The sequence below is a fragment of the Manihot esculenta genome, chromosome 1, assembly GCF_001659605.2.
Source record: "Manihot esculenta cultivar AM560-2 chromosome 1, M.esculenta_v8, whole genome shotgun sequence".
Classification (NCBI taxonomy): domain Eukaryota; kingdom Viridiplantae; phylum Streptophyta; class Magnoliopsida; order Malpighiales; family Euphorbiaceae; genus Manihot; species Manihot esculenta.
In genome coordinates this window covers 40,806,498-40,833,694 of record NC_035161.2, presented here as the reverse complement: position 1 = coordinate 40,833,694, position 27,197 = coordinate 40,806,498, and the positions used below count along the sequence as shown (strand labels likewise).

Sequence of the window (27,197 nt, the reverse complement as noted above, 5' to 3'; positions counted from 1 at the left end):
AGGAGCATGGGAAAGTTTTCCGCCAGCCTCTTTTGCTTCTCCTAGTCGGTGTTTCTTTTACTGGGCCTGTGTGTGGGCTTGTTGTCTTAGGACTAGGGCTGGTTAGGCCTTACTCCCTTGCTGATTAATGAGTATATATTTTTGACAAAAAGGAAAAACAAACCAACCATCCTATAAAAATGGGATGATTCAATTTGCCGGTGCAGATTTGATGATCAAGTTGATGATTTAACCATAGCAAGGCATGCAAAATCCAGCATAGAATCAGGCAATCGTCAACCCAGCATGCAATATTTCCCAGTCAGAAGATATATCAGCAGTATCACAGTATGAGAGGACACTTTATTCCCTTCCGATAAAGAAAAATACATTTAGTAAATGAAAAAATTACAAAAGAAATGCAGAGAGAATAATAGGAAAACAAATCAATAACTATGTATTATTGCTGAGTTCATTTCTCTGGCTTGTTGCCTCGACATCTTATTGGGATAATCTAAAAGAAGCTAAAAGCTACAGCATGTTCCCAAGGAAACAGAAGGGAAATCAATTTATCACATGGCCTTAAATTCATCTTTGAACTCCATAGAATGTGGAAGAAAATTACCCTAATTTACCTTCCCCTTATTCCCTTGCCTACAAAAATAGCACACTTGACCAACAAACATCAGGGAGGATCCCATGAGTCAGTCCGATATTCTGATCTCAACTCCTAAAATGTCCTTCACAACCTCGTATGTGACAAATGCAATTGCAATGGATGGGACTACCTGAAAAAGAGAGCAGAAAACTTAGATGTCCTCTGTATCAGAATTTAATATTCAAGACAAGAAAATATACCACCATATGCACACATAACCTAGACTCATAGAAAATAGTTTCCAAGAAACGCAGTTTCTGCATTTTCTAACATCTGTTGCTCTGAGTCTGTCTTTTTTAACATTGCAACCAAACAATGGCTTACCAGCCATATAGAAAGTTGCATTATGAAGTTATTTAGGCAACATTTGGACAAAATATTCTCAAGAACCCTTTATCCATGAATAAATAGCGCACAACAAACTTACAAGAGTCCTATTTGGCCGGCGGCCAGGCCATTTAACCATCAAAACCAAATCTGTTTCTCTATCTTAGGAAAAGATAATTGTATGAACTTGAGATCATCCTGGCAGGTCAATAACTCGTCAAAACTAAGGAAAAAAAAAAACGCAATCACTCACCTTTACAGAGTTGGGTACCAAACCCTTATATAATGCTCCAAAGCCCTCATACCGAACAGTTTTCCTGAACGCATCAATCATGCCACTATACTCAAGGGGGACCTTGCTCCTCCCATCACCAGTGACAATAGAAGCAGCATCTTTCCATCCAACCATCTGCATTCGCCGGCGAATAACATCAAGTGGATAGGCAACTGTTTGACCAACAGTTCCAGCTGCAGCCCCACAAGCAAGCCTTGTAGTCACACTTAAGTCAGAATCTTGAACTAGTCCAAATGGTTTAGTTTTAACCAACCAATCCTTTAGCGATTCATACACAGCAAAGTTGAGACCCACGTATGGGATCTGTCAGCAAGAAATAAGAGATTAGCAAAAACAGACAAAGAGAAACCACACTGTTCCTAGGGTCAAATAAGAATTCTGAAATTTGAATGGTGAAGTTGTCAGTAACAGCAAGAGTATCATCATTACTCTACTTGCAAACAACTAGAAAAACAAGGGTTAAAAAAATTATCAGTCTTCCTCTATTTTGCCCTTCCCCCTAGTCAACCAACAATTCAATGCTGAAAAGTACTTCACAAAGAAGCAAGGGAGTTAACAAAGAGGGGAGGTATCAGGAAGAAGGTAAAGCAACAATCCAGCAGCAAAATACTACATTTTCTCAACAAGTGCAAATAATACCAAGTCATAGAGATCGTTGCTGAAATCATAAATGTTAAAGGGCAGCAATTGCTAAAAGATTTAGAATCGCCAAAAAGAAAATCTCAATTAGCATGTCTTTTCAGCTGAAAAGCACCAAAACCCAATACATAATTTGAGTGACAACCGACAAGATCTTAGGGTGTCCATGATCATAATCAGAGGTCCAGAAAATATGGAGTTTACCAGCATCATCATATTCTTTTTTCTTATACAAAATTCTTTTCACCCCTAGATTAAGAAGTTGACATATGGAGAATGACTTACAACTCCAATGACAGAAGGAAGCCAGCCCTTGTACAGAGCCCTTGGACCTTCTTCCCGAAGCACAGTTGATAGAGCATGGAACATTCCTCTATATTGATAAGGTGAATTCACAGTCTACAAAAAAAAAAGATAAAAGAGGAGGAGGAAGGGGAGAAGCACCTTAGATTACAAAAATCTTAACAGATGACACGCTGATAATTATAGGCAACTTAAATTCTTCTTTACAAAAATACATCCCAAAAAGATGGAATTACATCACGCAAGTGTTTCCACGCAATGGAGTCTAAAAGATAATAATTTAATACCTGTACAGTGAGCCTGCCTCGTACCATGTCCATGGGATAAGTTGCAGACATTGCAATTATTCCTGCACATGCTCCAGCTCCAAGGCGTAGAAGAGGAGTGAGTTGAGCATCCTCTGCAGGAAACAACAATATGAGGTAACGGGCAAGGAGGGGAGCAGCAGGGATCGGATAACTTGCAATCTACCAAATGCCATCTATTGCAAACAAGCAGATAGGGAAACCACTCAATCTGAATATATTAACTAACCAAGCTACTAAAGTAAACACATTATCTCCACCACTGTCTATTTTAACAAATAAAGTATAAAATAATAATAATAATAGTAATAATAAAAAAAAGAAGAAGAAGAAGAAGAAGCAGAATGCAAACAATTGATGACATACCATTGCCAGTTTGCTGTCGATACAGCCACAATATTCCCCTGCCATATGGAGATACAGGAAAAATCAGCCGAAAGATAAAGTTATCACTTAGATGGATCAGAGAAAATTTTTGAACCATAACAGATGTTTTTCAAGTGACTGGAAAGGGAAAAGTGAACTAAGGCCTCCATAATATATATGGTAAAAAAAAAAAGGAAAGAAAGAAACAAGCAACAAGCACTTTCTAACTCAATAATTTTATACAAAAACCTTTTTCCACTGCGACAAAAATATATGAGAGATGTAGAATTCTTGTACATAATTGCTCGACCTGAGCAATTAAAAACTGAATAATTTATTTTGTTCCTATATTACTTTTGCTTCTATGCATTTCCACAATGACATTGTTGGTTCAAAAGACCATAAAATTTCTCTTCAAGGTTGATAAATCAAAGCAAATTCAGTATCATTAAAGGCAAGCAGCAAGTAGTACCTTCATTCGTATATTATATAACCAATTATATATATTACCAAAGTGAATCGGTTCAAAAGACCACATACTTTCTCTTTAAGATCGATAAATCTAAGCAAATTTAACATCATTAAAAACAAGCAGCAATTAGTGCTTCCATCTGTATATTATATGAACAAATACATTCTGCATTAAACAATACTCTCTAGTATAACAATTTAGACATTGAATTCCTATCCAACCAATTAAATTAGAAATCTTCAAATAAACATACTTAGAAGCCTCCTCGTAGCTGAAGAACTTCACTGCTGAGTTTGGGACAATACGAGCACAGTTAGTACCATTGCCTTTAAACAATCCACGAAAACCCTCAGTTCTCCATATATATTTTAAACCTTGAATTGTTCCATTATATTTTATGTTGTGGGGATTTTGAACCTGCACATAACAGGAGCTAATCAGTGCAAATTTTACATAGTGTATGTTCACAACATGAGTGCACACACAAAATCTACACATCAGCAATGAATTCAATTAACTATGTGATTAGAATTATCTAACCTGGAGCAATATCTTCAACCTCTCCAATGGAGCAACAGCTGTTCGTGACCTAATTACAAATTTGACGGTTTCAGTCAATGAAATTTGAGCATAAAGATGCAAACCAGGCTAGCTAAGATGGCATTTATAGGCAGTCCTCAGAGGGGCAATTTTTCATAACCCTTTACAGTATCGGCTACACTAAGCAAATAGCCATTCCATTTAGTTGCAAAAGGAATAAACTCAGATGATTAAACTCTGATAACAATACTCTGCCTAAAAACTGAAACAGGCCAAAATTTGCACAAGACAAAACAAGTAAATATAACTAAGTCACTGTCAACATGTTATTATAGGACACGAAATACAGATTTTCTAATCCAAAAAATAAAAAAGAAATCATAGACATTAAATGTCTAATCCAAACATTATAATTTTTCTGCCCATTAAATCAGAAGTAAAACATCTGCTTATCTGATCAGATGCAAAACAAAGGAACTGAAAAAACAACCGACTAACTGCCTCAATGACCAAACCTCAACGACAACAAAGGAGTTCTAATTTTAACTTGCTAATTCAATTTTTATGGGAAAAGAAAAGGTAACCAAAAAGTTGAGATTATTGTATATATTAGCTTCGCCTATCAGTATGACCTACATTGGGATGCACAATATCAGATTCAAATTTTAGATATACAATAATTTAGGCCTTTCTTGAGAACCAAATTGAATCAATCTCAGAATACTTCCAAAGAACGAGTAAACTAACAACACTAACTCCTATTCCTCGGTGTACATGTCTTGAGCTACGTCCAAATACAGCAAAGGAATGTGAATTTTGAATCCAAATTGTCCAATACAAGCGAATCTTTAACTAGAAAACACTGTTGATAAGGAAAACAATCTCAAATTTCATTTCTAATAAGCATGTGCGCAAAGAAATTAATCTTTTTTCCCCTTTTAACTGACAAAAACGTAAATAATCAGGCAAACCACAAAATAACATTTATTTTCCCGTGAAACCACGATTTATAATCCCAGGAAGCAAACAAACTACCAATAGAATGGAAAAAAATCTCACACTCCACCGGCGACACCACCGGCGACAAGAGACTTGCAGATACTAAGAACAGCATAGCTCGGGGCCTTGACTCCCTCTCTAGCCAACTTAGCCTCCTCCGCCAGATTGACGATCGTCGTAACAGCCGATTCGCTTGTCTTCACATCTTCGGATGCCATCGATCAGCAAAACCCTAAGTCGTGAAGAAAAAGAGATCTCGGTCTCCGGCGACCGAACAAGTGAGGAAATCTCGCGCGTTTATGGGAGAGCAAGTCTCTGCATTTCTCTTCGTACCAAAAAAAAAAAATAAAGAGTGATAGTGGTGGTGGTGGCGGGTGACGGCCCTTGAGAGAGGCAAAAGTTAAAGAGTGCGTTTTGCGTCGTGGTGACTGACGCCGTCTATTCTTGATTGAGATTGGTTTTTTTTTTGTCCTTTTTTGGCCCCTTTTGCTGTGTAATCGCTTCTGTGGATAAGACGTTAGGACTCTCCGTTTGTTGGTGCCACGTGGATAACCGAGAAGATTTTAGGTGGCCTTGTGACTATTTAAAGTATGTGATTTTTTTTTTTTAACCAATTGGGAAATTGAGTTTCTTTTATTTTGATCTGGCAAAGTCTAAGGCGTGTTTGGATCTCTCCTCCTAAATCCCTCCTTTTTATTTTTTTCACTTAATTAATTCATAATTTTCTTAAAATTGAAAAAAAAAAAGTAAGTGTAAAATATCTAATCAAGTCTCTATGCTTCACAACGTATTAATATTTTTTATTGTGATTTTATTTTAAAAAAATGAAAATAGAATGATTTTATTTTTTTTAAATCACCCTTTATTTTTCGATAAAACAAAAAAAAAAAGGAAAGAGCATGATTTTGTTTTTCTTTTAAAATCTCGATATTATTTATTTAGTTATGATTAATTTAACAAAGCAGATATCTATTTTAGGTGAGACAAATTAAGAAATTCTTAGCAAGTATTACTATTTTTTGAAACTTTGGGATGGTGGCCAACTACCACCATACAAAATTTAGTTCTCACCAACCACATATTATCCACCGGGCGATTTTATTTTCTACGTATTGAATTGAATGGGAAAATAAAGCGGAGGGAGTGGGGAACACTTTGGCCATTTAACTATATATTTTTTTTATTTTTAAAAATTAATTATTTATAAATACTTATCATTTTTCAAAGTTAATAAATTAGCCTATATTGTAAAATATAATTAAATCACTCCTATATTATTATTTTATAAGAATTAATAAAGAATCTAAACTGTATGTACTAAATTAATTATTAAAATATAACAACCCTGTTGCTGGAGATTAAATTACTGTTTTTCAATTAAAATGTTTTAATATCTGAAATTTAAAAAATATATTAAAATATATAAATATTAAATTATAATAACATTTATTATTAATTAAAAAAATTCATCGGTTAATTTTTTAATTTTAATAAAATATTTTTAAAATTTTATTAATTAATTTTTTATTAATTTTAATTGTTAAGCGGAAGATTAATTAATTTATATTTTTAAAAAATTAAAAGATTAATTAATAATTTTTTTATATTATAAAAATTATATATATAATAAATAAATGGTGAATTAGTAAATTTTTTAATATTTTATAAATAGTTTAATATCTTTTTAAAATTAAAAAGTTAATAAATTTCTATAACACGAAAGTAAATTACCCTAAATAGTAATTCAGCCATTAAAAAGATAAGAAATAGGTTTCCGTGAGCTTGGCAGCAGGGGATTTTATGTAACGTTAACGACCGCCAGCAACTAGAAAGGTGTCAGTCGGCGTGTCTGAGATTGGGAAGCGCACCCACAGTAAGACAAGTGTATGGTTTCTGTTGGCACTTTGTTTAGAGCTGGGCCCCCTGATGTTAACGGAAACCTAACGATTGTGGCGTCGAGCATTTGGACGGCTTTGAGAGATGGACACATGAAGACCCATATTAGTATTAGTCGACATTTAATGGCAGGTCGGATAGCTTCGTGCCTTCGTGACGATTGATCTACTATCACTTAAATAGGCCTAACTCCAACCCAACTCTGAGATGGGCACATCTGCGGGCCTAGGCCTCAATAGTTTTTTTTTTATTTTATTTTTTACTTTTAAATAACTTGTCTTATGTTTTTCCCTTACCTAGTGAACATAATACAGTAAATGTTTTAGTTTAATAGGTTTTATTAACAGCTTAATAAGCCACCAAAAAAAAAGGTGAAATAAGTATTTCACATATTCCTATCAAGTAATCAATTATATTTAAATTCACTCTATTTGTAATTTTTTATTATTTTATTATTATTATTTTATTATATCGGTTGCATTGCATGAGTATACTTGAGATGGAGGATCTGAATGAGCTAAGTGATCCAGTCCCCTGCTAGTGAAGGCGTAGATACCAATAGGACGAGTAACGACCCTTCCACTCCACTATTATTTAGAGATTAAGACTGATGTGTCCCTTTCTCTTCATTTTTTAGCTGTTGATGAGAAATTTGAGCTTCTACTAAAGAGTTTTCTACTATATCAATGTTTATTTTTTATAAATTAATTATGTTGTTATGTGAGAAGCAATTATAACTGAAACAGACTAGAACTCTTTTCCAGCGTTGTTGTAAGTGCAATACTAAAATGCCTTCTCCCCCATCAATTTGGCTATGGTTTCAAGTTGAGAAAGCCGAGGCATTTTAGGCTGAGTATGGGTTAGAGCTTGGACCTTTGTTGTGACTTGATGTAATTTTTAGTATGGACTGGATGTTGATGTAATTTGATATACTTAGGTTTTAATACAATGCAGAGAAAAAAAAAAAAAAAAAAAGGACCCAATTGATAAAATATCATACATTACACACTTTAGGTTCTAATTAAGGTAGGTTAATGCATTTTGTTATGCAGGAAATTAAACAGGATCAGTCAGCTTAATTCCAATAACATAATTTCGGATTATCCCTCGCTTTATTATTATTATTAATTTGTAAATAAAAAATAAAAAAAAAAACTAAATGATTAGTGGCTATGGGATGATTGCTTTTATAAATTAAAAAAAAAAAATTGACTGTTTCCCTCTGAAGTACAACCTTCATTGTACAACTCCTGAATAAATCACTGTCCAATAGTACAAATAAAATAATAATTTCTTTAAAAAAAGTTAAAAGTGTATGTTTGTGAAGAAAGTCATTTTCTCAATCCAACAAGGTAATATTGGCCAAATATATTTAGACAATTTTATCTATAGCATCATTTACTAAATTCATGACCTATTTAACGCTCAAATAATTTACAATTATTATATTTAAATATGAAATTACACAGTTCAAAGTGAGTATATTGCACGCATGCTAACACGTACATATAAAATCAAAAAACTGACGTGATATTATACGTAGGAAATTACTTATAATGGTCCAAATATGAAACTTATTTTTCTTTTACGAATTCACAAAAACGAAGCTTGTTTTTCTTCTTAGAATTTCCAAATATGAAGCTTGAATGGTTTAGGGTATTTGTAAATGCATGTGTTGGTGAAGATTAATCTAAATACACAGGTGATTGATCGCATTACTGAATTAATTCAACATATTAGGGCTTCAAGCTCACTTCAACAATAGACCTTAGATCAAAGAATCGAGTGTTTGAAAACAAATGTGAGTGAGATTTATTATTTTTTCTGATTTATTGAGAACTTGCATGTTCTTCTGGGTTTTTGAAATAAGAAGCAATGTATTTTGGTTAATAAAGGGTAAGCTTTGGATCTTTATATTATAACAGTTTTTTATTATTTTGCATAATTGAGTAGTCTTATATGGAAGAGTTTGTTGTTTTCTTTTATTTATTAATATTAATCTTTACTATTCTTACTTTACAAATGAGAATCTTTGTGAGTTGGCACTATGAGGGGTTTTTATCAATAAACCGCACTGAACATATGTTGGGGATATGCATGAAATATGTGTAATGGACTTAGACTATATGTCTGTACTTGATATGCTTGATTTTGTAAAAGATTGTGGCTATGGTGAGGTTGTGAGTATCTATCATAGGCCTGTGGGTAGACCAAAAGAGGACTTTAGGCTTATTTGGACTGATAGTGTAATACCCGGCTAGACTCCGGTATCGGAATTCCTACCGTCCGGTGGAATCTCGGATGTCGGAGACCTCTAGAAGGGTAAAACCATATTTTCATGAAATGTTTTAATGTTTTTGATGATTTTAAGTAAAGAGGAAATGAGTTTTTGAATAAAAACACCCTTGGAGGAAACTCAGGTTCGGTCGCCGAAACTCAAAGTTCGGCCGCCGAACATGCATGCATTTCGGGTGAGCCTTAGGCTCCCGAAGGCATAAGTGAGGGAAGCCCAGGTTCGGCCGCCGAACCTCAAGTTCGGCCGCCGAACCTCAAGTTCGGCCGCCGAACATGGCATGCATGCGGAGGCACGTTCGGCTCCCAAATGTGGCCTGGCCAGCCACTATAAAAGAGCCCCTTAGCCGAAATGGGCGAGCTTTCTCTCCATTTTCGGCCAAGATGAGCCCTTCCGCCGTTCCTCACCAACTTTGAGTTCTTTCCTTCAAACCTTTCACCATTTTCACTAGTTTTCATCTTGTTTTGAAGATTTTCAAGTTTTGAGCAAGTTTTAGAGCTTTGACGTCCAAGAACTCAAATCTCTCCCACCTCCGAGTTTAGGTCGTCTCTCTCTCGATCTTCAAGAGGTACGAGCCGATCTTAAGCTCATTGCATGTTTTAAGTAAGTTTTATGTTAGATCTCTGAGGTAGAATGCATGTTTAGCTTATAGTTAGGTTTATGAGCTTATGTTGTGATTTTGAGCAATGTGTTGTTGTTGTGTGTTGTTGTTGGGGTTTAAGATAGTTTGAAGCCCCTAGGAGACAATGTATGTATATTTGCATGATTTGAATGAGTTTTATGCATGTTGGAATGAGAAGGGGGGGTTTTTGTGCAAAGGGAACCAAGTTTCTGCCCTTTGGCAGAAACCAGGTTCGGCAGCCGAAGGACTTTCGGCCGCCGAACCTGCCTGGGAGGCAGGCCTTTCGGCTGCCGAAGTTGCCCTCAAAAAGAGACTTTTGTCTCTGTCTGGGACTTTCAGCCGCCGAAGGTGCCGCCGAACCTGCCTCGGTTTCGGCTCTGGAGGGACTTTCGGCCGCCGAAGGTGCTGCCGAACCTGCCCTGTCCAGCCTTCCTTTGCATGTTTTTGCATGATTGTTTTGAGGTGTTTTAGGGGGGTTTTTGGGGGATGTTTTTAGAATTATGTTCTAGTTGTTTGGTCCCTCATTTGAGTCCACCTGTGTAGGTTTGGACCCGAGGAACCGAGGACCCCAGCAGTGAGTTCAGCTGCTTTTGAGTCAGTAGAGCTTCAGCCAGAGGTGAGTAGAATAAACCTTTATGTTTTTAAAGCAAATGAATTATACAGTTGAGCATATTCATGCATCATGAATGCCATGTGATGAATTAGGTTGTTTGCATTAGAATTCACGAATATGTTGCATTGCATTTATGATGTTGATGTGGATTGGTTATTGAATGATCCTTTAGTCCTCATATGGTATGATGATGCTACGGCATGATATGGTATGGAAGTTCAGGTTGTACCCATTCTACGTCCCTGGCACTATGTAAGAGAAAGTCCAGGTTGTACCCATTCTACTTCCCTGGCACATTGGTATGTATGATATGTTATGTTAAGAGAAAGACCGGTTGTACCCATTCTACGTCCTGACACTTTGGAATGTAGAGGACTATTGGTGACAATACCATCCGAGATGTGATTTGTTGTGATGTGTTGCATTACATGATGGCATGAGATTTAAATGTTGTTTTCTATTATTCTGCTCACTGGGCTCTAGTAGCTCACCCCTTTTCCCTAATCCCCTAGGATTGCAGGTACGGGCTAGACAGAGAAGTCAAGAAGAGTAATGAAGTCTTATGTATGTAATAGTTAGAATGTGGACATGACAAATTGTATAATGATGTATAGATATGTAATGTAATGATATTGAGGTTAAAAGTGTGCTTGACCATAGTATATTGTAATCCCTTTTTGATACATGATCTTAATGTTTATTGATGACTATGTTTAGCCAACTCAACGCATGTTATGCCACCCATTGGGGGCATTGATGAGATCCCACGAGGGGTCAAGTTTATGATTATGTATATGTTCAGTGCATGCACAGGTTGAGTTTGGTGTATGACAGAATGTATGAAAGAAAAGTTTTAATTTTTATGTATGTTATTGATCATGTATGGGATTAAACAGGTTTACAGGTTGCATGTCAGGCTTGCTACGGGTCCCGGCGGCCTTAAGCCGACCTGGGTCCTAGCGCCGGTAGCGGTCTGATTTTCGGGTCGTTACAGAATGGTATCAGAGCCCTAGGTTCATATGGTCGGACCTAGAGTGTCGGGCTCATAGATGTTATAGAAGGTCAAGCACAATAGGAAGATCATGTCCACTAGGATAGGATGTGGAGTCATGTTTTGCATGATGATGTGAAATGTCATGATTTTATGCATGTGCATTAATAATATGTGATGTATGTGATGAGGGTTCATGTGTGCCCACATGAACCATATGATGCTAATGTTTGCTTGTTATGTGTTGCCTTTCAGAAACAGGATGAGAGGAACTCGTCGATCTGCACGATTGACTGGAGTGCCACCTGAGGATGAGGGCATGAGCGCCCATCCTCCTACATTGCCTAGGGCAATGTCTAGTAGGTCTAACAGAGAAAGAGCAGTAAGAGACCCTAGAAGGTCTCTGGATCTGGGTAGGAGCAGATCAGTGAGGGGAACAGTTCAGGGAGGAATGTCAGAAGACATGGGGGATGATATGGATGTAGAGCAGAGGAGGGATGACAGTTTGGGAGTTAGTATGTCAGAAAAGGGAATGGGAGAGTTCCAAGGAGGCACTCAGGCCTCGGGATTTGTTCAGCCACCCCACTACCCACACTTCTCACAAAATCCCGGGTATTCGATGGGAGGTACATCGGATTACCCTAGCTTCACCCCTTATCCCACACAGATGCCATACCCACCCTACTACCCACCATATTCACAATACCCAATGTATCCACCCCCACCTTACTATCCAAATCCAGCAAACCCTACCTCAGAAAATGTTGCACCACCTCCACCACCTACAGAACCAGCAACCCCAGTTACTCAACCTCCTAGACCTAGCTCAGCCAGTGGGAGCAAGGTCAAGATGACCGACTACATGAAACTGGGTGCTCCTCAGTATGAAAAAGGGGATGACCCATTTGTGTATCTTGAAAGGGTTAAGGTGATCACAGAGGAGATTGGGGCTGATGACAGTAGAGCCATTCAGATGGCTGGGTTCACGCTTAAGTGCAAGAAGGCACGAGAGTGGTTCAAGAACTATGTGAACCCGAGGGTAGACAGCATGTCTTGGGAAGAGTTTGCAAACGAGTTTGCAGGATGGGCTTTTCCCGATAGTTCAAGGGAGCTGAAGATGATAGAGTTTGAGCAGTTGAGGCAGACCGACGATATGAGTATAGAGGAGTTCTCAGACAGATTCTTGGAGCTGTTGCCATTTGCAGGGCAAAATCTCGACTCGGATCAGAAAAGGTCAAGGAGGTATATCATGAAACTCCACTCCAGATATTCCTCCTTGATCCAGTCAGCAGATAGGGAGAGCTTCCATGCCATAGTGGATATGGCCCGAAAAATGGAGGCCAGTGCCATCGTTCAGGGAACAGTCAGACAGTCAGTGGCACAGTCTTCTGGTTCCAAGACTCCAGGCTCTTCTTCTTTGAGTGCAGCAGCTTCAGGTAGCAAAAAGTGGAATAACACCACTAGGAAGCCGAAGAAGAACAAGTTTTGGAACAAGGTCAAGTCCAGTCTGGGACTAGGGAGTGGCTCGAGCTCTGGTGCGGATAACGCAGTTTGTGCAAAATGTGGTAGGCCACACAGGGGAGTTTGCCGGGCTGGGACAGCAGCCTGCTTCAGATGCGGGTAAGAGGGACACATGGCTCGGGAGTGTCCTAGGGCAGCTTTTGGAGCACAGTCTCAGCAGACAGCTTCTGGTAGTGTGGCTCAGCCAGCAGCTCCAGCCGTGACTCAGGCCAGTGGCAGAGGCAGAGGGAGAGGGGCAGCCTCTTCTTCAGCGGGTTTCAGAGGTGAAGGTCCATCAGCTCCAGCACGGATCTTCACGATGACTCAACAGGAGGCAGATGCATCTAACACCGTGGTGGCAGGTAACTTAGTCATTGGTTGTTCAGATGTGTATGCCTTGATGGACCCTGGTGCATCTCATTCTTTTATTGCTCCGAGAGTCGTTGAGAGGTTGGGTCTGATGATCTCTGGGTTAGAGTGTCCTCTCTGGGTCAGTGGACCCAAGTGTGATCCATCAGTGGCAGAGTCAGTCTGCCAGTGCAGTCCAGTCTTTGTTGAGGGAAGATGCCTTTCCGCCGACCTTGTGGTTCTAGACTTGACAGATTTTGACATCATTCTAGGGATGGACTGGTTATCTACCCATGGTGCTACCTTGGACTGCAGGGACAAGGTAGTCAGGTTCAGAGGTCAGGATGGGTCAGAGGTTGTCTTCAGGGGAGACAGGAGGGGTACACCTAGAGGTTTGATATCAGCTCTTCAGGCTCGTAGGTTGCTTAGGAAGGGATGTCAGGGGTATTTGGCTCATGTGAGAGAGCTTAGCAGTCAGGTTAGAGAGCCCGCCTCGGTGCCAGTGGTTAGAGAGTTTCTAGACGTCTTCCCAGACGAGCTGCCAGGTTTACCACCTGCTAGGGAGATAGAGTTCGAGATAGAGTTGATGCCTGGAACCCGACCGATCTCTATCCCTCCCTACAGGATGGCTCCAGCTGAGTTGAAGGAATTGAAAGAACAGTTGCAAGAACTGGTAGAAAAGGGCTTCATCCGACCGAGCACCTCACCTTAGGGTGCACCAGTCTTGTTTGTGAGAAAGAAAGATGGATCCCTTAGACTTTGTATCGACTACAGGCAGTTGAACAAAGTCACTACCAAGAATAAGTACCCGTTGCCTAGGATCGACGATCTATTTGACCAGCTAGCCGGAGCAGGTTGTTTCTCCAAAATAGATCTGAGATCGGGGTACCATCAGCTAAGGATAAGGGAAGAAGATGTGCCAAAGACAGCTTTCAGGACCAGATATGGGCATTTTGAGTTCCTTGTAATGTCGTTCGGGTTAACCAACGCCCCTGCAGCATTCATGGATCTCATGAACAGAGTGTTTAGCCAATACCTGGATCACTTTGTTATTGTCTTCATAGATGATATCTTAGTGTATTCCAGGAATGCAGAGGAGCATGCCCATCATCTGAGGTTGGTTTTGCAGACCTTGAGGGAACATGGCTTGTATGCCAAGTTCTCCAAGTGCGAGTTCTGGCTGAGGAGTATCTCATTCTTGGGGCATGTAGTGTCAGAGAATGGAATAGAGGTGGACCCCAAGAAGGTAGAAGCTGTGGCTAACTGGCCTAGACCCACTTCAGTGACAGAGATCAGGAGTTTCTTGGGTTTGGTAGGTTACTACAGGAGGTTCGTTCAGGACTTCTCAAAGATTGCAGCCCCTCTGACCAGACTAACCAGGAAGAATCAAAAGTTTGTGTGGACCGACTAGTGCGAAGAGAGTTTTGAAGAGCTTAAGAAGAGGTTGACTTCAGCACCAGTGTTAGCTCTGCCATCTAGTGATGAAGGCTTTACAGTCTTTTGTGATGCGTCCCGTGTGGGACTGGGTTGTGTACTAATGCAGAATGAGAGGGTGATCGCTTATGCTTCTAGGCAGCTAAAGAAGCATGAGTTGAATTACCCCACACATTACCTTGAGATGGCAGCAGTAATCTTTGCACTCAAGATGTGGAGGCACTACCTCTATGGGGTGAAATGTGAGATCTTTACAGATCATAAGAGCCTGCAGTACATCCTGAGTCAAAGAGATTTGAATTTGAGACAGAGGAGATGGGTGGAACTGCTGAGTGACTACGATTGCAAGATTCAGTATCATCCGGGTAAGGCGAATGTTGTGGCCGACGCCCTAAGCCGGAAGTCACTAGGCAGTCTATCCCACATCACGGCAGAGAGGAGACCAGTGGTGAAGGAGTTTTACAAGCTCATTGATGAAGGTCTACAGTTGGAGTTGTCTGGTACAGGTGCTTTGGTTGCTCAGATGAGAGTGGCACCCGTGTTTCTGGAGCAGGTGGCTCAGAAACAGCATGAGGACCCAGAGTTAGTGAAGATTGCCAGGACTGTTCAGTCAGGCAAGGATAGTGAGTTCAGATTTGACAGTAAGGGGATCCTCCGCTATGGAAGTCGATTGTGTATACCAGATGACATAGGGCTAAAAGGAGACATTATGAGGGAGGCTCATAATGCAAGATACAGCGTTCACCCCGGAGCCACCAAGATGTATCAAGATCTGAAGAAGGTTTATTGGTGGCCAGCTATGAAGAAAAAAGTGGCACAGTTTGTGTCAGCCTGCGAAGTGTGTCAGAGGGTGAAGCTGGAACATCAGAAGCCGGCTGGAATGCTTAACCCGCTACCTATTCCAGAGTGGAAATGGGAGAATATAGCTATGGACTTCGTAGTGGGGTTACCGGCAGCGTCTAACAGATTGGACTCCATATGGGTGATTGTGGACAGACTCACCAAATCTGCTCACTTCATCCCTGTCAGGAGTGGCTATTCTGTGGACAAGTTGGCGCAGGTGTATGTTGATGAGATCGTCAGACTGCATGGGGTTCCTGTTTCAATAGTGTTCGATAGAGGGCCCCAGTTCACCTCCAGGTTTTGGCGGAGTCTGCAGAATGCCATGGGTACCAGGTTGGATTTTAGCACTGCTTTCCATCCACAGACGGACGGACAATCAGAAAGGACCATCCAGACAATAGAGGATATGCTTAGAATGTGTGTGCTGGATTTTCGCGGTTCTTGGAGGCAGCATCTACCTCTGGTGGAGTTTGCCTACAATAATAGCCATCATGCTAGCATCGGGATGGCTCCATATGAAGCTTTGTATGGAAGGAAGTGCAGATCACCTGTTTGCTGGGAAGAGGTTGGAGAAAAGGCCTTGGTAGGGCCTGAGCTAGTAGAGATCACCAGCAGGGTGGTACCCATAATCAGAGAGAGGATCAAGAATGCTGCAAGCAGACAGAAGAGTTATGCAGACATCTGCAGACGGCAAGTAGAGTTTCAGGAGGGGGATCTGGTATTGCTCAAGGTGTCTCCAATGAAAGGGGTGGTTCGGTTCGGAAGGAAAGGTAAACTAGCCCCACGATACATCGGACCCTTTGAAGTCTTGCAAAAGATTGGGAATGTGTCGTACAAGCTAGATTTACCTGCTTCAATGGAAAGAATCCATCCGGTTTTCCATGTTTCCATGTTGAGAAAGTTCGTGTCAGATCCGGGCAAGGTTCTTAGTGAGCCTGATGTGGAGATCCAAGAAGATCTCACCTATGTTGAGCAGCCAGTACGGATCCTAGACACCCAGATCAGAAAGCTGAGAAACAAGAAAATCCCGATGGTGAAAGTCCTTTGGAACCACCACAATATGGAAGAGTGCACTTGGGAGACACGGGAGTCCATGCTCCAGCAATACCCTTATCTTTTCTAAGGTTATTTTCTTATATGTTTCATGTGTTTTATATGTATGTTATGTTGTGTACCTTGCATGTGCTAGTTGAGGAACATTCGGGGACGAATGTTCTTAAAGGGGGGAGAATGTAATACCCGGCTAGACTCCGGTATCAGAATTCTTACCGTCCGGTGGAATCTCGGATGTCGGAGACCTCTAGAAGGGTAAAACCATGTTTTCATGAAATGTTTTAATGTTTTTGATGATTTTAAGTAAAGAGGAAATGAGTTTTTGAATAAAAACACCCTTGGAGGAAACTTAGGTTCGGCCGCCGAAACTCAAAGTTCGGCCGCCGAACATGCATGCATTTCGGGTGAGCCTTAGGCCCCCGAAGGCATAAGTGAGGGAAGCCCAGGTTCGGCCGCCGAACCTCAAGTTCGGCCGACGAACATGGCATGCATGCGGAGGCACGTTCGGCTCCCGAATGTGGCCTGGCCAGCCACTATAAAAGAGCCCCTTAGCCGAAATGGGCGAGCTTTCTCCCCATTTTCGGCCAAGGTGAGCCCTTCCGCCGTTCCTCACCAACTTTGAGTTCTTTCCTTCAAATCTTTCACCATTTTCACTAGTTTTCATCTTGTTTTGAAGATTTTCAAGTTTTGAGCAAGTTTTAGAGCTTTGAGGTCCAAGAACTCAAATCTCTCCCACCTCCGAGTTTAGGTCGTCTCTCTCTCGATCTTCAAGAGGTAAGAGCCAATCTTAAGCTCATTGCATGTTTTAAGTAAGTTTTATGTTAGATCTCTGAGGTAAAATGCATGTTTAGCTTATAGTTAGGTTTATGAGCTAATGTTGTGATTTTGAGCAATGTGTTGTTGTTGTGTGTTGTTGTTGAGGTTTAAGATAATTTGAAGCCCCTAGGAGACAATGTATGTATATTTGCATGATTTGAATGAGTTTTATGCATGTTGGAATGAGAAGGGGGGGTTTTTGTGCAAAGGGAACCAAGTTTCTGCCCTTTGGCAGAAACCAGGTTCGGCAGCCGAAGGACTTTCGGCCGCCGAACCTGCCTGGGAGGCAGGCCTTTCGGCTGCCGAAGTTGCCCCCGAAAAGAGACTTTCGTCTCTGTCTGGGACTTTCGGCCGCCGAAGGTGCCGCCGAACCTACCTGGGTTTCGGCTCTGGAGGGACTTTCGGCCGCCGAAGTTGCCGCCGAACCTGCCCTGTCCAGCCTTCCTTTGCATGTTTTTGCATGATTGTTTTGAGGTGTTTTAGGGGATTTTGGGGGGATGTTTTTAGAATTATGTTCTAGTTGTTTGGTCCCTCATTTGAGTCCACCTGTGTAGGTTCGTAGAATAAACCGAGGACCCCAGCAGTGAGTTCAGCTGCTTCTGAGTCAGTAGAGCTTCAGCCAGAGGTGAGTAGAATAAACCTTTATGTTTTTAAAGCAAATGAATTATACAGTTGAGCATGTTCATGCATCATGAATGCCATGTGATGAATTAGGTTGTTTGCATTAGAATTCACGAATATGTTGCATTGCATTTATGATGTTGATGTGGATTGGTTATTGAATGATCCTTTAGTCCTCATATGGTATGATGATGCTACGGCATGATATGGTATGGAAGTCCAGGTTGTACCCATTCTACATCCCTGGCACATTGGTATGTATGATATGTTATGTTAAGAGAAAGACCGGTTGTACCCATTCTACGTCCCGGCACTTTGGAATGTAGAGGACTATTGGTGACAATACCATCCGAGATGTGATTTGTTGTGATGTGTTGCATTACATGATGGCATGAGATTTAAATATTGTTTTCTATTATTCTGCTCACTGGGCTCTAGTAGCTCACCCCTTTTTCCCTAATCCCCTAGGATTGCAGGTACGGGCTAGACAGAGAAGTCAAGAAGAGTAATGAAGTCTTATGTATGTAATAGTTAAAATGTGGACATGACAAATTGTATAATGATGTATAGATATGTAATGTAATGATATTGAGGTTAAAAGTGTGCTTGACCATAGTATATTGTAATCCCTTTTTGATACATGATCTTAATGTTTATTGATGACTATGTTTAGCCAACTCAACGCATGTTATGCCACCCATTGGGGGCATTGATGAGATCCCACTGAGGGGTCAAGTTTATGATTATGTATATGTTCAGTGCATGCACAGGTTGGGTTTGGTGTATGACAGAATGTATGAAAGAAAAGTTTTAATTTTTATGTATGTTGTTGATCATGTATGGGATTAAACAGGTTTACAGGTTACATGTCAGGCTTGCTACGGGTCCCGGTGGCCTTAAGCCGACCTGGGTCCTAGCGCCGGTAGCGGTCCGATTTTCGGGTCGTTACGGATAGCATCCTTTTAGATTTATTAAAAAACATTCGGGAAGGTGGGACATTTGAAGTATATGTGGGCCATACAAATGTTGGGTCTTCAAGGTCTAAGTTAACAAGAGAAGAAGAAAATGTTGTAAAAGAGGCTAAAGATATTGATACTGCATTGAAAGAGGTAGATGAAGTAGTGGATGAGCTAATTTCAGATCCACAAGTTGTTGAGCTAGCTACAGATCCTGCAATTGATAACCAGTCTACAAATCCACATGTTGTTAACTCCACTCATACTCCATTATCTCAAAATACAGGGTTACCAGGTGAGGAAATCTTTAACAGTGATAATAGCTTAGATGGCTCTTTTAATATTGGTAAAGATGATGAAGAAGATAACACTGATGAGGATTTAGATATTTGTAGTGATGAAGGGAAATTTATTGCTACACTAGAAGGAAGTGATGTTGATCAAGAGTTAAGACATGTAAGAGAAACTGTGAGGGAATTGAAGAAGAATAAGGGAGCAAAGGAAAATGATAGAAATGCAACAAAAGGTTTAAACTTAGGAGAGACAGGAGTTGATGTAGGTTTTGAAGGATTAAAGAGGAATAACAAGATATATGAGGAAAAGGTAGCAGGAGAAGAGGAATACTGAGAAAGTTTAAGGAGGAACTCCCTGATGTTGAGCATAGAAGATATGGGAGACATATTTACTAAGCATGGGCAAAGAAATGGAGGGATGATGAAAGGAGAAAGAGGTTTTGATTAGTTGTTAAGTAAAGTTTTGAAGCAGAGTTAAAGGATAATTCAAATGAGTTAGCCAAGTTAGGTAATGGTATATGTGAAGACCTTTTTAGCTTATCCTGTTGAAGATTAGGTTAGAGTTTACCATAGTCCTTATTCAAAATATGATGTAGTTGAAAATAATATATGTGAAACTTTCAATTAATGGATTGAGTGTTAGGCACAAGTCTATTATATCAATGTTAGAAGAGATAAAAATCAAAATAATGAACAAGATAAGAACTATGAGGGGATTTGTTGAGACATGGATTTGTGATAAAAGTCCAATGGTCATGGATTGTTTAGAGAAAAATACTAAGATTGCAAATAAGTGTAAGATTGAATGGAATGGAGAGTCTGGATTTGAGGTCATAGATGGTTAATATGGTCATATAGTAGATTTGAAAAGACAAAAGTGTACATGCAGATCTTGGAAGATCAAGGGTATTCCTTGTTCACATGAAATTTGTTGCATTTTTTACAAGAAGTTTAATCCTGAAGACTTTATCTTTGAGTTTTATACAAAGGACTACTATATGAAATCTTACAGTGTCACTATGCAACCAGTAAGGTGTATGAAGCTTTGGACCGAGATTTACAATCTAGTGATAGAACCACTACTCATCACAAAACAGTCTGGTAGACCAAAAAAACAAAGATGAAGAGACAAGGATGAGGTGAGGAAGAAAACAAGTAAGCTTTCTAAGCAAGGATTAAAGATGACATGTGTTCTTTGCAAGAGTAGTGAGCGTAACAAAGCCACTTGCCCAAAAAATTTCCAGTTAACTCAAGTATGAAATATTTGAGTAATGTATATTACTTTTTTCATGATAATTACTTTTAGGTTTAATTACTATGATATTTGAGTAACGTAGGCTAGTCAAGGTAACCAATTACATTTTGACTTACATCATCACATTCTGTGACTACATCTAGAGGCAGAGGCACCAGCATGGGCAATTATAAAGGCATGGGCAATTATAAAGGCATGGGCAAGGATAGAGGAAAATCAATTGCTAATGATTTATCAACTAATACAGGTGCTAGGGATAGAGGCATTGACAAATTACCTTGCAAAAGAGGGGGTATAAGCATTGACAGTATTAGGGGTCAGCAAAAAGGGGAAGACTCACTGGTCATAGCTGCTACATTAATGCTGAAAAAGGATTCTTCATCCAAAATGTAGGTTATTCAAAATATTATAAATATTACAATAAATAATTATAAGTTTCTTATTTTATCACTTAATTGACTTAACAATTTCCTTACAGCCTGGAATTGGTAGCAGCAGCAGGGTGATAATACATCATACACAACAATCTGCAATCAAGAAACCATCTATAGTCACTAGATATATAGGATTCAAACCACCAAGTTTGAGATGGAAGGGAAAATCTACTATAACTTCAAATCAATTGCAACAAAATAAAGACCACCAGGTGATGACATGGAGGCAGGCTAGGGAGCAATATAGCGACAACCATGTGATGATAAGGAGACAGTCTAGGAAACAAGCTCAAAGTAGTTCAACATCAGCAGTTTGCAATCTAAGCTAAAATAGCAAAGTTTAATGCTAGTGATATTTGTTGTAATATTTACATTTTGGATTGACTCCCTCTAGACTTAGCATTTGAAAAGCTTTTTAGCAAAGTCAATGTTATTTGTGATTTTGGGTTTTGGTTATGAACAATACTTTTTAAGGCAATATCTGCTATAGACAATATTTTGTAATATTGGATATTACAAGGTTTTTGCCTTATTGTTTTGAATATGATTATGTTATGAAAACAATTTGCAGTCTTCAAAGTAATATATTTCTTGCTTTGTTATTATGAACATGATTGATCTTGTGTAAATATAATATGCAATATAATTGAGGATTTATCCATTTTTCTCATTTTAAGTTAACCAATATAATGTGCAAGATTTTTTATGCCAAATTACCAATATCAACAAACCAACCAAAATCATTTAGTAATCAAGGAGATAATTTCATTAGAAACAACTTAAGTTTACAAGACAATTCAATGGAATCAACCTAAAGTCACATATAATATGTCTATCTAATTATACAAAATGTATTTTTGCAGTATATGGTTAACTTTTAACCTGCCAAAACAATTAGAATTGTTGCCTACTTACACATTGCCTACACATCTAATTGACTAACTAGGCACACAACATCTAAACTACCAATACAATAATTATTCATGTTGCAAACCAAAAAATTTTGGCCAATCTTCTTAACCTTTTTGCTCTTTTGTCTCTTTCATCTTCATGCTGCTTAACTCTTGATATTAGACTCAAAATTACAGACTTCAGATGCTTAGGTATAGGAGGATCATACAAAAGAAATATCCACATGCTACAACACCCTTCACAAAAAAATGTATTTATATTTATAAATATTTATCAATGTACACAAGTTTCGCGATTAATAAAAGTTAGAACAAGTAGAATACATAAAAAAGAATCAAAGAATTATATCAATTGACTCACCCCATAGTGTCTGCAACAAAAAAATCTCCTTCTTGGATTCATTCTTGTCTAAGAAATTTTCATTTTCGCCGGTTCTTCACAGTGACATACTAGATATAGAGAAGTAATTGGACTTGACTCCATTTATTTCTGTTAAAATAGCAAATTCCCTAAATTTCTATGAATTTAGGGTTTCAAATAAAATTTCATCAATGTAAAATGAAGAGAGACTAATAACAAAACCAGTAATCTTGTTTAACAAAAAAAGAAAGAAGATACAAAAAAAAGAAGAGAGGTTAAAGGAGTTTCAAATTACAAGAAATGAAGAACAAAAGGAAGAGCAATACTTTGGAGGTTGAAGATGAACTTCAAATGGGAAAGAACGACACTCGTTTTGGGGTAAAGCATAAAATAATTGTGCATATACCACATCATCATTTTAAAATAAACTCACTCTCTTCTGATCGCATAAATGAACACGCTATACTGATTGTACACAATTTTGTATTTAAGTATAATGATTTTAAATTGTTTGAGTGTCTGATAGGTCACAAATTTAGTATAAGGGTATGATGGGCAAAACGTAAATAGTTTAGGGGTCTAAGTATGTATTTGGCCAGGTGATCAAACATAATTTAGCTACATTTTTATTATCTTTATTACTGTTTAATTACACATTTTCCAGCTTAATTTATAGTTTTTATCATATTTTTGCAGAAAATGAAGAAAATGGAAAGTTTGAAAAAAAGTGTAGAAAAAGCTAGAAAAGTGATTGGGTCGAAGTGATTGGGCCAAATCACTCACAGGGAGCTAAAGCAGAAAACTGGGACTGACTTGCGCGAGCGATTGGGGCATGTGATTTGGGCAAATCAACTGCCCAAATCAAACTGAAGCAGAGGCAGACAGCAACGCGGGAAAGAAGCAAATTTCAAATTTCAAAAGCATTGAAGTCTTATCATACTTCAAACACATCAAGATCAATCCTAGGACATCTCCAAGAGTCACTCCCAAGAAAGACTTTCTCAAGAAGAAGAATTCATTCATAATTAAATACAAAAGCAAAGAAGGAATAAAAGATTATAAAAGACCAAGTCAAATTAGGATTCCAAATCCTAATTGGACTAGGACTCTTCACCTATAAAAGAAGGTAGCCCCAAATCAGCAAAAAATCATCAGATCTTCTGCAGAATCTCATCGGCAACACTGCAGAATTTCAGTAGCCTCTCTTCTTCTACTTTTCTCCTTTCTTGTTGTATATTTTGTCCACCATGAGTGATTAAACACTTTTCTTTTCTAGTTGAAGTTGGAAAAATTCAGTTTGTGATGAATTGGGAGATTTAAATTTTCATTATTAAACTCTTCTTGATTTTCAATATTTATGCAACTTGATCTTTCTATTATTATCACTTTGCTTTTAGAATCAATTAAGGCCTATTGCTTTTAATCGCTTGAGTAATATATTGTTTGAATGACTTAGGTCCGTAATTGCTTAGGTTGTTTAAACTCAAGTTTAATCGGTTGTATAATCTAAACTTGACCACGCGGTTGGCAATGATAGAATTAGATTTCTCTAAGTCTTAAGGCAGTTAACAGTTGAAAAGTAAAAATCCCCAAGGACGTTCCTTGGCAACTTGTTAACTAGTGTTTGATTAGCGAACGTTTCCTGATCAAACTAGAACTAAGGAGGAATTTGGATTGTGAGAAGCGTCTTCCACATCCTAAACTAATTTATTGAAATAAATAGGAGTATTAAAGAGTCAATGATCAATTCGAAACAGACTGAAATAGATCCATGCTTTAACTAGAATCCTTCTCCCATTGGAATTCTCATCTTTTTAAAATTATTGTTTTCTCTTGCTATTTAGTTTTAATTTATCAAACCAAACCCCCCTCTTTTTAATTTATTTGTTTAACTTAATCATTATTAAGAAAATCCGTAGTGTCAAATCCCTGTGGTTCGACCCTATTGCCACTATCTACAAATTGTTTGTTGATTGATAATAGGTTTATTTTTGACGGCTTCGACAACCGCTATCACTAGGTAATCTTTGTAACCTAACAAATGCACAACATCCAAACATCATGTTAAATGTATATCACCATTATGCTATTTGCTCAATTAATTGCCTAATATTTTTTGAAAAAGTTAACATTATGATACGTGAAATGAATCCTTAAATGCATGTGATATGCCTAAGATTCAACGGGAGAAGGAGATGGGAACACGTAAACAGGTGATTTGATTCATGGAGAAGTTAATGGTTCAGATTGAATGGAGTGAGAGTTAATGGGCCTGACTCTTCTGCTTTATGGAAGTTGAGATTATTTTTAGAGATTAAGAGTTTCTTGGATTTAGGATAGTTAAAATTTGTCCCTTAACATAAATGGTCTAGGGGTATTAATACCTTGACCGTATTGAGTCGTTCTAACGAATTGTCCTATCAGATATGATAGTAGCGTGCCATAGTAGACATATCAAGTGGCTCATTAATGGCGGGCAATTGGCCAATAAATACTAAGCCGCTTCACCCATACCCTATCCATTACACACGTCTTTTCTATCAGTTTTAATGCACGCACAATTATAACCCTAAAAGGGGTTCTGCGTGTTTCAAAGAGGTCGGTCTACTTGCTTAAAGTATTGGTGAGTTTGGCCTACCTATTTCGAATATTGATATGATCAGAGGTATAGGGGTCTGATCTGCATACTATATTGATTAGGCCTTTCATTGCCCGATCGGGACAAGTATTCTGGTATAGGGCTCTTTGGTTTCTTTTATACGCATGCCACAATTTCAACATGATTCATTATTACATTATCAGTATATCATTTTAACGTTATATTTAATCAAAATAATTGAGAACAAAAATATAATATAATATGCAAGAAAGGGCCAGCACAATTTAGCTTTGCATTTAAAGGATTCTTAAAAAGAATTTCACTTGACTAAAAATAGATAAAGATCACGATGATTTAATGGTGACAACTTAGCAAATTTTTTATATAAGATAAAATTATTGACAATGTATAAAGTATAGGGATTAAACAGTAGTTTTTCCTTCTTATTTTTGTAGTTTGGAAGGCAAATGTTGCGGTAGGCATGGACCGTAATGCAAATGACAAAAAATGAATTAATCAAGTTCAATTAATGGGATTTACTTTTTCCAGTTTATAAATGGGAAAATAAATGCTGTTTGGATTGGATAAATGCATGCAACTAAAGATGCATCAACTTTTCTTTTTTCTTTTCGTCACTCTTAAATCTTATTTATTTTAAATTAGTCGCTGTAATTTAATTAAATTAAAAAAATAAATTATTTCTTTTCACTACTTAAAAAAGTAGTTACTATATGCCCTCATTTAATGTTGTTTTTATTAATTTTAATAATACATTCACTTATAATCTATTTATTATTAAATGTTTATAAATTTCAAATAAATTATAAATATTAAGTTAATTTTCATTACTGCTAAATATGTATGAACTTAGTACGAAACGTTTGCAATTAAGGCCATAGGATAAGGAAAATTGCATATGTATAGTCTGCTAAGTGCTTTATGTGAGAACTGAGAAGGAGAAAAATATTTTAATATTGTAAATTAATAAAATTAAAATATTAATGTGAAAAGAAAATTAATCAAAATGACTTTTATAATTCACGAATCTGTTTATTTATTTATGTTTTCCACGATTAAAAAAAATAATTCATTGCAGACATTATTCTACATTTATAAGTTTTAAACACACTTGGTATATATTTAAGCTTTATTTCTTTCTTTTTTTTAAGAAAAAAAAGGTTATTTCTTTGATGTGACTATGAAAGGGGTAATAAAGTGTTTGTTTGGATAAAGAAGAAAAAAAAAATTAAAGTGATTATAAATAAAGGAAAATAAAAAAAAATGCTTCTCTTTATGTGATATTTATCCAAATATAGAGAGTGAAAAATTGAAAATTTTCCTTCGTTTTACTTTATTTTCTTCCATGATTTATTCAAATTCAGTATTGAATTAGTGAGACCCAAATAAGTAAATAAATAAGTATTCAAATTAAAAAAAAAAAAACCAAACAAACAGCGTTATGTTGAATTATATCTTAATTGGGGGAAGACAATTAACTTAGAAAGACGCGTGTGGAGACATTTTATAATTGATAGTGATTACGGTCTAAACTCAAAATTTTTTAATTCTAAAAATAATTAGCTAATTATAGATTGTTTAATGTATTAGGTTTATAGTCGATGCAAGTTTCCCTCTGTAGTCCCTTTGTGACTCGATACTCTCGCTTTTTCTTTTTTTTTAAACCTAATTTCTTTTTTCTTCTTGCTTATGAAAGACGATCTGCGTCAATTGACTATCCATGAATAAGATGTTGTTGTCCCTATTAAGAGCTCTAGAGATATTCCGATCATCACTTATAATTTTTGTATGATGGAGATGTTTCTTCCATACAATTCAATTAATTTTCAGAATATGGAGATCCTTTTGGCAGATTTATGGCGGCAATTCTCGAACAATTATTGCATTGAAGGATTTAGTTCCTAGTTACAAGCCGGACATTTTATTTTTGATGGAAACAAAATTTCTTAGTTCTCGTATGGAATTTTTTCGTAGTTTTTTACGTTTTGATGGTTGTTTCTCTGTCAATAGATAAAGATTGGGAGGAGACCTTTCGTTCATGTGGAAGAATCATGGGTCTGTTTCTGTGGTTGACTTTTCTTTAAATTTTATTGATTCGGTTGTTTCGGAAAGTAATGTTCAATGGAAGTTTACTAGTTATTGTGAGTTTCCGGAATCAGAACGACGACGTCAGTCTTGGAATCTTATTCGAATTTTATCTCGTAGAAGCTATTTTCTGTGACTTTGTTCGAGAGACTTTAATGATTATGTTCAAGAGATGAAAAAAATGAAGAGTATCTTTGTCAAATTATCTTATGTAGGGGTTTAGACACGTACTTGAGAAGCATTTTTACCAAATTATCTTATGCAGGGGTTTGATTTTGAATGATTGTAAATTTTTATTACATTGTAAAACTGATATTTCTGTTAGATGGATTCGTTGTAATGCTACTCTAACTGCTCATACTTTGGCTAGAG

General features: G+C 37.7%; 1 protein-coding gene across 2 annotated transcripts; it reads right to left on the bottom strand.

Annotated features, from left to right (window-relative positions):
- Positions 1–415: 415 nt before the first annotated feature.
- Positions 416–5,287, bottom strand: LOC110614750 (mitochondrial adenine nucleotide transporter ADNT1). 2 transcript variants are annotated; one of them, XM_021756406.2, is made up of 8 exons: positions 4,944–5,287; positions 3,885–3,933; positions 3,598–3,761; positions 2,873–2,910; positions 2,489–2,601; positions 2,184–2,297; positions 1,218–1,562; positions 416–767 (listed from the first exon to the last, which is right to left on the bottom strand). In XM_021756406.2, exons 1-8 carry the CDS (start codon positions 5,099–5,101, stop codon positions 684–686), a joined length of 1,065 nt encoding a protein of 354 aa, XP_021612098.1. In that variant the 5' UTR covers positions 5,102–5,287; the 3' UTR covers positions 416–683. The 2 variants fall into 2 exon arrangements, with proteins under 2 accessions (XP_021612098.1, XP_043804999.1); XM_043949064.1 differs by having other exon boundaries at positions 3,885–3,922; positions 4,944–5,282.
- Between the last annotated feature and the right edge of the window lie 21,910 nt (positions 5,288–27,197).

Coding starts and splice junctions, on each gene's coding strand:
- LOC110614750 (XM_021756406.2), bottom strand. CDS start 5,101: ATGGCATCCGAAGATGTGAAGACAAGCGAATCGGCTGTTACGACGATC. Junction 2,602..2,872: donor TCGACAGCAAACTGGCAATG/GTATGTCATCAA, acceptor TGTTTCCTGCAG/AGGATGCTCAACTCACTCCT. Junction 2,298..2,488: donor GAGGCAGGCTCACTGTACAG/GTATTAAATTAT, acceptor TTTTTTTTGTAG/ACTGTGAATTCACCTTATCA.